This window comes from Indicator indicator, unplaced genomic scaffold, assembly GCF_027791375.1.
Source record: "Indicator indicator isolate 239-I01 unplaced genomic scaffold, UM_Iind_1.1 iindUn_scaffold_63, whole genome shotgun sequence".
Classification (NCBI taxonomy): Eukaryota; Metazoa; Chordata; class Aves; order Piciformes; family Indicatoridae; genus Indicator; species Indicator indicator.
Genome location: NW_026539194.1, coordinates 129,939 through 143,634, shown reverse-complemented (window position 1 = coordinate 143,634; position 13,696 = coordinate 129,939). Strand labels below are relative to the sequence as shown.

The window sequence follows — 13,696 nt, the reverse complement described above, 5'->3', positions numbered from 1 at the left end:
GCCTAAACTGCCACATTCACCCCTTATTTCATACCCATAATTCCTGCACCCAAAACATATCATCAAATTAGAAACAGTCCTTAGATGACATGTCTGGCAAAGTCCAAGTCTCCATCTAGGCGTCCTTCCGAAGAGTCTCTCCCTCGGGCTCAGGTAACAGTGCAGTCCAGCTCTTCTCCCTCATCCTGTGGAACCTCCCAGCGACGCAGAGTTCATTCTTCTGCATGGTGAACTCGTCATGGATCCAATGGGCATCCTGGCCACCTGGAAACAACCTCATAACTTCTCAATAAACATCTATCTCCATCCACTCAAGTGGCATGTTTCCACCCCTCGGGGCAATTGAGTCAGAACAATCAGGCTCCTGGACTCGACTCCTTCCACCCCTTGCAGGCAACAGCACGCTGAGATTTTTTTTCCAAAGCTGCACGGACCTTTCCCAAGCCCAGTGCTGACCGCTTCCAGCCGCGGCCCAAGGCTACACGAATGCACACCGTGCACAGGCACACCGCTCCCGCTGAGCGTACGCATGCCGAGGCATGGAGGCATCTGGCTACACAGCCCTCCCCCGGGAGAGGGAGTGGCTGCACTGCAACCCACTGAGAAGAGAGGCGGAGCCAGGTGCTTAGGTGCCATTTTCGGAACGCGTCCGAAAATCAGGGGAGAGATAACAGATGGCCCGATATACGGAACGACAGAGCCGCTGTCGCCTCTGCAGCCGTGGTACAGATCAAAACCGCCACCACCCCTCGGGCCACAAGAGCAGCTTTTCCAGCCAAAGCTACACTCGCTCCCTGGGCCCTCAGAAGCAGCTTTTGAGCTGGAGCCACCGCCCACCTTCTGGATTACGGGAGCCACCGCTCACCTCCCGCTGCGGCTAGCCCCCACCGCCGCGGGACAAGCCGACCCTGGTCTGCTTCCGACTGTCCCTCCCCCTTCCTCGGCTCCACGCCGCTCTGCTTGCCACTGGCGCCGTGGGGAACAAAGGGAAAGGGACAGGCACCGCATTCTTAAGCTTTTCCCCAGTGCCTGCAGCTATAGAATCGTCACTGCCGCTTCGGAACAGCAGGAGGGATTCCACGCCATGGCTACGCACCAGGGTGTCCCCTTGGAACCCATAAAATGCCCACACGGTCACCCCAGCACAAAGTCTTGAGCCCAGCCACACAATACTAACAACGCCCAGATATCCATTTTAACTTTTCCACCTCTGCACTTCTCCAATCCAATTTGCAGAGAACCATCCTCTGCTACCAAAAATCTGTGCTGGTTTGGGGCCAGACAGATCTTCTGTTGCCCCGAAAGGGACAAAAGAATGACACTCACACAAACGGATTGGAGGGTGATGGAAAGGTTAAATGGAAAAGCAATTGGTGAAGCTACAGAGAACTACAAACTACAAAGCATAGTGGAAAAGAACATCCTAAAGCATACAGAACCCCTCACAGAATTCCCAAAGGCTTCCCAATCCTCCCTTCCTCCCACCTTAGGGTATACCCAAAATCCCCAGGGCTCTTTCTTCCCCCCGATAAGAGAGGACATCTCCCATGGGAGCAGAGAGGGAAGAAAGAGAAAGATAATGACTTTGCCGATGGATTTATAGGACGCAGGATTTATGGGTAGAACTATGCCGTTTCCTGTGTCCACCCCTATTGGGTGGGCACCCAGTACACCAGAGGTGTAATTTATGTGGCAGTACGAGGTGGCACCCGGCCTAAACTGCCACAGTAGCCCAGCAGGCTGCTGTATGCTGGGCTGCAGCCGGAGGATTGTGGGCAGCAGGCACAAAAGACACTTTCTGTCTCTTGACTGTGCTCTGCTGAGACCCCCCCCTCCAATCCTTCCTCCAGTTCTGATGTCCCCAGCAGAAGAAGGACACAGAGCTGTTGGAGTGAGTCCAGAGGAGGCCACAAGGATGATCCAAGGGCTGGAGCACCTCTGCTATGAGGATAGGCTGAGGGAGCTGGGGTTGTTCTGCTTGGAGAAGAGAAGGCTTAGAGCTGTTTGCCAGTATCTGAAGGGATCCTACAGGAAGGCTGCAGCAGATTTCCAAAGGCCTGCAGTGCTAGGACAAGAGGCAAAGTTTTGAAATGAGAGGAAATTTAAATTGGATGTTAGGAACAAATTCTGCACCATGAGAGTAGGGGAACACTGGAACAGGTTGCCCGCAGAGGTGGTTGAGAACCCATCCATGGATATATTCAAGGTCAGCCTGATCTAGTGGAGGATGTCCCTGCTGACTGCAGGGAGATTGGACTGGATGAGCTCTGGAAGTTCCTTCCATCCCAAACCATTCTGTGATCCTATCTACATCAAATCAATAATACAAAGAATAATGTAAATTAATCTAATAACCTAAATAAATCTGATCATATAAATATTCTAAATAAATTCAGTCATCTAAATAATACTACAAATAAATTCATTTGTGCAAAGAATAATCTGAATAATTCCAGTGAGATAATAATTAATCAATTATTAATGAATAAATAATAAAACATTATATTAACAATAACAATAATATTTCAAGAATATAAATAAAAATCACAGTTTATTTTAAACCAATTTCATCTGGTTTAAAAAAAAAAAAAAAGACCAAAGAGTCCCAAAGTTTTTAGATCAATTTAATTTTACTTTAAAAAGTCCAAAGAGTCCCAAAGTTTTGAAGCCAATTTCAATTTGACTTAAAAAAAGAACTCAATGAATCCCAAAGTTTTTAAACCAATCTAATTTTAATTAAAATAGATCAGAGTTCCAGATTTTGCAAAACAGTCTCATTTTACTTAAAAAAGAACCCAAAGAATCCCAGAGGTTTTTAACCAATTTTATTTGACTCAGACCAAAAAGAGCCACAAAATTTTAAAATCAATTTAATTTTACATAAAAGATTCCAAAGTTCCCCAAAGTTCTGAAACCAATTTAATTTTACTTTTAAAAAAGCCCTAAAGAAACTCAATGTTTTTAAACCAATTTTATTTGACTTTATAAAGAGACCAAAGAGTCTCACACTGCCCCTCACCCTGGTGGGACTCCTTGGCGTGGTTGGGATCAGATCTTCAGATCTTCCAAGCAAGAATTCTAGACTCTGAGGAGAGGCTGGTTCTGGGCAGGATAATTTCTTTATTTTTTCAGCATTTGAACAAAAAGTTGAAAATTTCACAGCATTTTAGTCTGAAAAGGTCAATTGATGGCTTTAAAATATCCAACTCCCAGGTTGCTGTCATCCGAGGACTCCAGCTGGAACTGGGAAAATCCTACACCTTGAGCTGGACCCTGAGAAGCAATATCAGTGAAAAACTCGACTGCTACCCTGGAATGGATGCTTCCAAGGAGAAGTGTGAAGAACTGGGCTGTGTCTGGACTGTAAGCAAAAAAACTTCTAACAACCCAGTTGGGAAGAGGCAGAAACAGAAATGGGTTTTCATATTGAAAGAAAGATGGTGGGTTTGGAAGGATGGAAACAAATCACCCTAGAGAAGAGAAGACTCTCTGGGGGACCTCATAGATACCTTCCAATACCTGAAGGGATCCTACAGTAAGGCTACAGAGGAACTTTTCATGAGGGTGTCTAGTGATAGGACAAGGGGGAATGGTTTGAAGCTGAGGGAAAGCAGAGTTAGACTGGAGATGAGGAAGAAGTTCTTCAGTAGGAGAGTGGTGAGACTTTGGAATAGGCTGCCCAGGGAAGTTGTGGATGCCTCCTTCCTGGGGGTATTCAAGGTCAGGTTGGATGAGGCCTTGAGCAGCCAAGTCTAGTTGAGAGATGTGCCTGCCCATGTTGGAGAGGTTGTAGCAAATGACCTCTGGCCATCAGCCAGTTGTTAACCCAGTGAGATGTCCACCCATCCAAGCCATGACCATTGATTCACATTGGTTCACAGTGTGAACTTTTGGCCAAAGTTCTCTGTTAATTCCATTCTCCATTAGTTCCATTCTCCATTAGTTCCATTCTCCATGAAAAGACAGAATCAAGTTGGAAACCTGTGGCCAGTGATGTTCCTCATGGATCAGTACTGAGTCGAGTTTTGTCCAGTTCTGTTCAGTGTCTTCATTAATGACTTAGATGAGGGGACCAAGTGTACCCTCAGCAAGTTTGCTGATGATATGAAACTGGAAGGGGTGGCTGATACACCTGAAGGCTATCCAGCAAGATCTAGACAGCCTGGAGACCTGGGTGAAGGTGACCCTCATGACAGCAAGGATGAGTGTAGAGTCCTGGACCTGGGGAGAAATAACATCAGGCACCAGTACAGATTAGGGGCTGTCCTGCTGTAAAGCAGGTCGAAGAGAAGAACCTTGGAGTCCTAGCGGACAGCAAGTTGTCTATGGGACAACAACATGCCCTTGTGGCCAAGAGAGCCAATGGCATCCTGGGGTACATCAAAAAAAGTGTGTCCAGCAGGTCTAAGGAGGTTCTCCTGTCCCTCTAGTCTGCCCTGATGAGACCACATCTGGAATATTGTGTCCAGTTTTGGGCTTCCAAATTCAAGAAAGACAAGAATCTGCTGGAGAGAGTCCAATGGTCATCTGTGAGGATGATGAAGGGACTTGAACATCTCTGCTATGAAGAAAGACTGAGAGACCTGGAGCTGTTTAGTTTGGAGAAGGGAAGGCTGAGAGAGGATTTTATCAATATCTATAAATATCTGAGGGGTGGGTGTCAGGAGGAAGGTGCCAGGCTCTTTTTGGTGGTGCCCAGTGATAGGACAAAGAACAACATGTACAAGCCAGAACACAGGAGGTTCCACCTCAACATGAGGAGAAACTTCTTCATTGTGAGCATGACAGAGCACTGGAACAGGCTGTCCAGAGAGCTTTTGAAGCCAACCTGGACATGTTCCTGTGTGACCTGCCCTGGGTGATCCTGCTTTGGCAGGGTGGTTGGGCCCAACGATCTCTGGAGGTCCCTTCCAACCCCTAACATTCTGTGATTGTGTGATTCTTGTTGCTAGATCAAAAAGTGGTCAAAGAACTCCCTTGTCACCTTTCCATCCTCAGGAGGACACCTCCAACTCAGGTGCTCCCTACTGTCACTACCTCAATGCTGACAATGGTTATTCCATCACCCACGTGAGGTACACAGCATCAGGCATGAGGGCCAACCTCACCTTCAACAGGAGCAGCAGAAAAGTTTTTGAGAATGCAACACCACCCATAGGCACCCTGGGCCTGGAGGTGAAATACCACAACAACCACATGCTGCAGTTCAAGGTTAGGTGGAATTTCTCCTAGTTTGGATTGTTCTACTGGTCAAAATTGTGGATTTTGGGGAAAACAGGGTTTGAGTTGGTTTTCTGTGGTCTAAAAATCACTTTCTTAGACCAATGAGTTCCTCCTTGGAACCAAATTCCTTTTATTGCTCTTATTTCATTCCAACTTCTATGAGAAGAAAAGCTGAAGAAAAATGTGAGAAAACATGAAGAAAAAAAGTCTTTTAAATCTGGCTAAAAAATCAACCAGAAAAGGTGAAATTCATTGATACCAAAAAAAGGTGAGGTTAATTTATGGTACCAAAATTTGAAATTCATTTATGGTACCAAAAAAGGTGGCATTCATTTATAGTACCAAAAAGGTTAAACCCATTAATGGTACTAAAAAATAAGGAAATTCATGAATGGTACTGTTGTGGGTTGGATTTTCACCCCAACAAATTGGAAATTTATCCCCAAATAAATTTACCACACCAACTCTGAATTTTGGAGGCAAAATGAAGTTATATTTACAAAGGATAAAAGTACAAAAGGCAATGAGCATACGCAAGGTATATTTACAGATATTCACAGTTCAGCAACATCAGAAATACCTCCTTATACACACTCACACCCCCCTGGGCAGCCCAGAATGATATAATAACAGCCAGTCCACTGTCTCTCCCTCTCCCCCCTGCACCTTACACAGTCAAAACAGAAGGCAGTTAAGCTTGCACGCAAGCTTAAGAGATAAGGCAGCCAAAAGCAAAACAGAAGAGGCAGCCCAAAATTCTGTGTTCCTAAACTGCATAGAATTTTGCAGAACCAATGAAAAGAAATAAACTTACCTCTGTTACTTGGTTACTTGCTCAGCCTCTTAGGGAAAAAAAAAATCATCCAGCCCCTTGACTGAATTCTGTGGAAGAATCTAATTCTTATTTACAATTTAAGCATAGCTAAAAACTGCAACAGGTACCAAAAAAAGTTGAAATTCTTTTATTTAAAATAATCAATTAAACACTGAGAAATTAAATTCTAAAAAAATTAAATTAAACTATAAAAAATTCAATTGAACTCTAAAAAAAAAAATTAAACTCTAAAAATGAAACGGAACTCCAATTGATGGTACAAAAAAGGTGAAGTTCATTTTAATGATACCAAAAAATACTGGAAGTCAAGAAAAAAGTCCATCCTGGCTGAGAATAAAACCTTCAGGTGTACCATTTTCTGACTCAAATGTTTTGACAGTGTTTGAAGAAAGGCTGTTTAAAAATATGTTTAGGTTTTGGAGTCTCTTTCTCTAGAGAGCTTCCAACCCCACCTGGCCATTGTGATCCTGGGCAGGCTACTGTGAGTGCCTCTCCTGGAGTGCTGGGGGTTGGACTGGTGATCTCCAGAGGTCCCTCCAACACTCACCATGCTGGGATTGGGTGAAAGTGTAACTTGTTCACCTGTGGATGTTCTACTAACCTGAAGGTCTCCTTGCCCAGATTTATGACCAGGCCAACCCTCGCTATGAGGTGCCAGTGCCCCTCAACCTCCCCACAGCCCCGGAGAGCTCAGGCCAGCAGCGCCTCTATGACCTGCTGCTGAGGAGCAAACCCTTTGGCATCCAGGTGCGGCGCAGGAGCACAGGAACAATGATGTAAGGCATCTCCTGGCTTTGTTTCATTTTGCTGATTCCACTTTTCCCTTCTCATTGCCTCATTTAATTTCCTCACTGAATTTTTTTTGCTTAACTTCTTCATTTAATTTGCACATTTAAATATTCTCTCATTTAATTTCCTCAATTTTTTCATTAAATTCTCTAATTCAGTTTTCTCACTGGTATCATTTCATTTCCTCTCTTAATTTCCTCACCTTAGTAATTTAATTTCCTCACTTAAATTTCTCAATTTATTCATTTCTTGTTCTCATTTAATTAACTCAATTCCCTCATTTAATTATCTCACTTAATGTTTTAAAAAATTTCCTCATTTCATTTCCTCACTGAATTTTTTAATTAAATTTTCTAATTCTACTTTCTTACTGTTATTTAATTTCATCACTTTACTAATTTAATTCCCTCATTTAAATTAATTATTTTATTCATTAAGTTTTCTCATTTTATTTTCTCAATTCCCTCATTTAATTACATAATTTTTGTTTAATTTCCTCATGTAATTTCCTCACTTTAGCCATTTAATTTCCTTATTTAAATTTCTGTTTGTTCATTTAGTTTTCTGATTTAATTTTCTCAATTAACTCCTTTATCTCACTTAATTTTTTCTTTGATTTCCCTATTTAATTTCCTCTCTTAATTTTTTCATTTAATTTCATAATTCAGTTTTCTCACTATACTCATTTAATTCCCTCACTTAAATGTCTCAATTTATCAGTTTAGTTTTGTCATTTAATTTTCTCAATTTCCTCACTTAATTACCTCACAATTTAATTTCCTCATTTAGTTTTCTCACTTAATTTTTTTCATTTAATTTCCACTTATTTTGTAATTTAATTTTCTCAATTTCCTCATTTAATTTCCTCACTTAATTCTTTAATGAAATGTTCTAATTCAATTTTCTCACTTTCATAATTTAAATTTCTTGCTTTAGTCATTTAATTTAATTGGACTCTAAAAATTACATTAAACTAAAAACTAACTTAAACTCTTAAAAAATTGAATTCAACTCTAAAAAATATAAATTAAACTCTAAGAAAATTGGATTAAACCCTAAAAAATGAAATTAAACCCTAAAAAATGAATTAAACTAAAAAAATCAATTAAACAAAAAAATCAAACTGTATTCTAAAGAATTTAATGAAACAAACAAAAAATTGAATTAGACTATAAGAAATTGAATTCAACTCTAAAAAATTACACTAAACTAAAAAAATAACTTTAAAAATTGAATTCAACTCTAAAAAACCTAAATTCAGCTCTTTGAAGATGGGATTAATCTCTAAAAATTAAATTAAAAAAATTAGACTAAAAAAGTTCAATTAGACTCTAAAACTGAAATTTAAAAATATATTAGGCTAAAAATTCAATAAGCTGTAAAAAGAAAAAACATTAAAGAATTTAACTCTAATAAAAACTGTACTCTAAAAAATTGAATTAAGCTCTAAAAGAATTGAATTAACCTCCAAACCACTCCCAACACTGACAAAATTCTCCTGAGCATTCCACCAGTTCTGTCCCAGCTGCTGACTGCTGAGTTTCTTAGGGAGCAGGACTTGGCTGTATGGGTGACACCAGCCCTGCAGGTGCAGCCCCTGCTGCCACTTCATTGTTTTCTTCTGGCCCAGATGGGACTCGCAGCTGCCCACCTTCACCTTCAGCGACCAGTTCATCCAGATCTCCACCCGCCTGGCCTCTCAGTATCTATTCGGCTTTGGGGAGCATGAGCACAAAGCCTTCCGTCGGGACATGGGCTGGCACACCTGGGGCATGTTCACCAGGGACCAGCCTCCTGGAGTAAGTGGAAAGTAAACCCCCAAAATCTTCTTTTTTCCATTCTTTTTTCAGGAGTTTCTGGTTTTTTTTGGTTGTGTGTTGATTGGTTGTGGAGGCAGCCAAACCTGGCCCTGGGGCAGAAGAACCCCAATGTCAACAAAGAGTGAAGGGTGAAGGGCTGGAGAGGTGCCCTGAGGAGAAGAGGGACTTGGGGGTGTTGGGCTAGGGTTAGGGTTAGAAGAGCAAGATTATGTGTAGAGGTGGTGTTGAGGGACATGTGTTAGATGTGGGCTTGGCAGTTTTTGGTCTCTGGAGAGAGGGACTTGAAGGTTTTGGTTGATGACAAGCTGACCATGATGAGTAGAGGTGGCGCTGAGGTACATGGCTTGGACGTGGGCTTGGCAATGTTGGGTTAATGGTTGGTTTGGATGATCTGAAAGGTTGCCTCCAACCAAAACCATTCTGTGATTCCATGACCCACCTCTGTGATCTCCCAGACACAGATCAAACCATCTCCTCAGCTGGTCCCCAGGAGCATGGGCAGCAGGGGAAGGAAGGAGCTGCTGCCCCTCTGCTCTGCTGGGCCCCTACCTGCAGTGCTGGGGCAAGCTCTGAAGTCCTCAGCACAGCACAGAAAGGGACCTGTTGGATCTGTGCCACAGCAATGTTGTGAGGCCAGGCTGAGAGACTTGGGGTTGTTCAGCCTGGAGAAGAGAAAGGACACCTGGTGGCCTTTCATTGCTTCAAAGGGCTGATCAGAAAGCTGGGGACAGACTTTGGAGCATGACCTGTTGGGACAGGACAAAGGGTTTGACCTCCAAGAGGGAGATTCAGGCTGGAGAAAGGGAGAACTGTTTGATCCTGAGGCTCCTGAGACCCTGGATCAGGTTGCCCAGAGAGGTGGGAGCTGCCTCATCCCTGGAACCATTCCAGGTCAGGTTATTTGGGGCTTTGAGCAACCTGCTCTAGTTGGGGATGTCCTTGCTGACTGCAGGGGAGTTGGACTGGATGACCTTGAAAGGTCTCTTCCAACCCAAACCAGTTTGTGATTCCTTGATCTGTCCTCTTGGGTCACACCTGCACAAAGTCCTCCAACTTTGGGGGTTTGAATCAAGACTTCAAGAGTCAATGAAATAAGAAATCAAATATATCAGCATTCCTAACAAAAAAATCTTGGAAATTTGTGGTGCCACCTTGGAGCTGTAATCTGAGGATCTGGAACATTTTGGGTCAAGAAAAATAAAGAGGAAGCCATGAGCTTGTATTTGTTAGAGACCACCTGGAAATATTTGGAGGGGAAGTGACTTGATTTGAGCAACTTTTAAGAACTGAAATTCCATTTCCTTCCAATCCCTACCTTGAGCAGTTAGGAACCTCAAAGTAGGAAGGTGAAAATAATGGCTCCTGGTCACCATTTCCAATTGGATGTTCAACATGGTGTGAGCTTCACAGGTGTCTACCTCCTCATTGGTGGTGGTGGTGAAATTCTTGGTGGATGTGTTGGGACAAAAATATTGTGGTTTTTATTTTCCAGTATAAGCTGAATTCTTATGGTTTCCAGCCCTTCTACATGTGTCTTGAGGAAGATGGCAACGCTCATGGGGTTCTCCTGCTCAACAGCAATGCAATGGGTAAGAAAAAAAAAACCACTAAAAGTCACTTTATTTCCACTCTCCGTGATTCTTCACCTCACTTTTCATCTCACTCAACCCTTGGTCACCATCTTGTCCTTCAGCCCTTTTCTAGATGTCACCATCCGGCCCACCCCAAAATCCACTGTAGTTCATAGAATGGGTCAGCTTGGAAGGGATCTCAGGGGTCACCTCCTCCAACTTCCCCACCATGGGCAGGGATACCTCCCAACTAGACTTTGCTGCTCAAGAACTCATCCAACCCGGCCTTGAATACCTCCAGGGAGGAGACATCCACAACCTCCCTGGGCAGCGTGTTCCAATGTCTCCCCACCTTCACGGTAAAGAACCTCTCCTCATGTCCAACCTAAATCTACCCTGATCCAGTTTCAAACCATCTCCTCTCATCCTGTCACCCCCAAGCCCTTATCAAAAATCCCTCCTCAGCTCTCCTGTAGTCCCTTCAGGGACTGGAAGGATGCTCTAATGTCTCCCTGGAACCTTCTCTTAGGGATCAACAGCCTCAACTCTCCCAGCCTGTCTTCATAGGGGAGGTTATGTAGCCCTCTGATCATCATGGTGGCTTCCTCTGGCCTCACTCCATCAGCTCTGTGTCCTTCTCATGCTGGGTACATGAGAACTGGAGGCAGTATTTGAGGTGGGTTCTCAGCAGAGCAGAGTCGAGGGACAGAATCCCCTCTCTTGCCCTGCTGCCCACACTCCTCTGGATGCAGCCCAGCACCTGGCTATCTTTTGGGCTCCATAAGGTCACAGCTCATGGGGAGCTTCTCAATCTGTGGTTCTTCATCTCCACTGAGCTCTTGGCCACCATCTTGTCCTCCAGATGTCACATTCCAGCCCAGCCCTGCTCTGACCTATCGTACCGTTGGGGGTGTCCTGGACTTCTACATGGTGCTGGGGCCAACGCCGGAGCTGGTGGTGCAGGAGTACACTGAGGTGCTGCTGCTGAGGCAGAGGGGTCTGGGGCTTTTTGAGTAGGGGTTGGGGCTTTGGGCTACTTTGGGTTGGCATTTGGGTTTGTTGGTTTGGTTTGGGGGTTGGGTTGAGGTTTTTTGTTGGTTTTGGGGTTGGGGTTTTTTGTTTTATTTTTGTCTGGTTGACTCGGTTCTGGGTTTTTGTTTTTTTTGTTATTGCTTTGGTGGTATGATTTTGGCTTCAGGTTGGGATTTTTTGTAGCTTTTTGGTTTTTGTTTTGTTGGTTTGTTTTTGGGGTTGGGATTTTTTGTTTTGTTTTTCTGTTTTGTTGATTTGGGTTTGGTTTTGGGGTTTTTGGTTGTTTTTCATTATTTTATTGGCTTGGCTTTGAGTTTGGGTTTGGGGCTTTGGGGATTTTTGTCTGCTTTCTTGATTTTACTTTTGTTTTGTTATTTTGTTGTGGTTTTTGTTCCGTTATTTTGGGTTTTTTATTGGGTTGGCCTGAGGGTTTTTTTGTTGGGTTTTTTTGGGTTTGTTGGCTTGGATTTAGGGTTAGGTTGGGGTTTTCTGGAGGTTTTTTTTGTTGTTCTGTTGTATTGATTTTGCGTTTGGATTTGGTTTGCAACTTTTTTTGGTAGCTTTTTGTTGGCTAGGTTTTGGGGTTGGGAGTTTTTGTTTTTTGGGTTTGCTGGCTTGGTTTTGGGGTTGTTTTGGGGTTTGTTACATTTGAGTTTGGGTTTGGTTTTGGTTTATTTGTTGTGTTTTGTTCTGTTTGATTTTTTTTGGGTAGTTTTCTTGGCTTGAGTTTGGGTTTGGGGTTTTGTTTACTTGCTTTGTTGTTTTTAAAATTTATTCTTATTTGCTCCTTTGGTTTTGTTTTTTGGGGTTTGTTTTGGTTGATTTGTTTTTGGGGTTGGGCTTTATTTCTTGTTTTGAGCTTGCATATTTTTGGGGTGTTAATTTTTATTATTATTTATTATTAATTATTTCTAATTTATTATTTAATTATTTTATTATTTATTAGGGAGGTTGCATTTCTGAGGAATTTTGAGATTTTTGGTTGGTTTGTGGTGTGGGAAGAGATTGTTTGGGTTTTTTGTTGTTTGCTTTGGTTTGATTGTGGTAGATTTGGAATTTTTAATTTAGTTTCAGGTTTTAGATTTGTCTTTGTGTGTGATTTCCTTTCTCCTTTCCTTTCCTTTCTTTTCCTTTCCCTTTCCTTTCCTTTCCTTTCCTTTCCTTTCCTTTCCTTTCCTTTCCTTTCCTTTCCTTTCCTTTCCTTTCCTTTCCTTTCCTTTCCTTTCCTTTCCTTTCCTTTCCTTTCCTTTCCTTTCCTTTCCTTTCCTTTCCTTTCCTTTCCTTTCCTTTCCTTTCCTTTCCTTTCCTTTCCTTTCCTTTCCTTTCCTTTCCTTTCCTTTCCTTTCCTTTCCTTTCCTTCCCAAACCTTCCTTTCCCAAACCTTCCCTTCCCAAACCTTCCCTTCCCAAACCTTCCCTTCGCTTCTCTTTCCAAACCTTCCCAAACCTTCCCTTCCCCATCACCTTACCCTTCCCTTCCCCTTCCTCTTCTCCTTTCCTTTTTCATTTTTATTATTTTATTTCTTTCCATGTGCATTTTTTGACTTTGTTCTGTTTTCATTTGTTTTGTGTTCAAGGGTTTTGGGGATTTCTTAGCTTTGATTGATTTGTGTTTCGGAGTGTTTGGGTTTGATTTGTGTTTTTTTCACGTTTTTTGTGTGCTTTCTTGTTTGATTATTTTAGGGGGGATTAAATTTTTTGTTTGTTGGAATTTTGCTTTTAAATTCTTTTTGGTTTGGTTTGTGTTTTGGGGATTGTTTTGGTATTTTATTAGGACTGATTTTGTTGAGGATTTTGGGGGCTTGGTTTTAGTTTGAATTTTTTTGGGGAGGTTGACTTTTTTCATTTGTGGTTTTTGTGGTTCATGTGATATTTTTGTGGTTTGTTTTTGTTTTTATCTATTTTTAAAGATCTGGTCTGGTTTTCTTTCAGGGTTTATTTGTGGTTTTAGGGGGTTTGGGTTTGTTTGTTTGTTTCTAGAGTTTTTTTGTGGTTTTAGGGATGTTGGATTTTTTAGGTTTGATTTGTAGGCTTAGGGCTTTGGGGGTTGTTTATTTTTGTTTGCTTTGGTTTGCAGTTTTGAGTGCTTTTTTTTTGTTTTTATGGGAGAAGAGATTGCTTCAGAATTTTGCTTTTTTGTTTGATTTTTATTTTATTCTGTTCTTATCTGTTTGCAATAAGATTTCATTCTTCCATACTTTCAGCTCGTTGGGAGACCTTTCTTGCCCCCTTACTGGTCACTGGGATTCCAATTGTGCCGCTATGGATACTCAAACGACAGTGAAATCGCCCAGCTGGTGGAGGATATGAAAGCAGCCAAGATACCTCATGTATGTTGAGAGTCATCAAAGCTGGGATTTCACTGCTATTTTACTGGTTTGGGGGAATTTTCTAACTGAAAACAACAAAATTAGTTCTATGATTGAT

General features: G+C 42.2%; 1 protein-coding gene across 2 annotated transcripts in view; it reads left to right on the top strand.

Moving 5' to 3' along the window:
• Positions 1-13,696, top strand: part of LOC128980092 (maltase-glucoamylase-like) — an 88,994-nt gene that overhangs the window by 52,754 nt on the left and 22,544 nt on the right. Inside the window, exons 25-31 of one of the 2 annotated variants that reach the window (XM_054398532.1) lie at positions 3,214-3,363; positions 5,002-5,211; positions 6,680-6,834; positions 8,478-8,646; positions 10,160-10,256; positions 11,101-11,213; positions 13,474-13,599. In XM_054398532.1, coding sequence (XP_054254507.1) covers positions 3,214-3,363; positions 5,002-5,211; positions 6,680-6,834; positions 8,478-8,646; positions 10,160-10,256; positions 11,101-11,213; positions 13,474-13,599 — 1,020 coding nt within the window. Of the gene's footprint in view, positions 1-3,213; positions 3,364-4,998; positions 5,212-6,679; positions 6,835-8,477; positions 8,647-10,159; positions 10,257-11,100; positions 11,214-13,473; positions 13,600-13,696 lie in introns of both variants that reach the window. The other variant, XM_054398531.1, reaches the window with a different exon arrangement.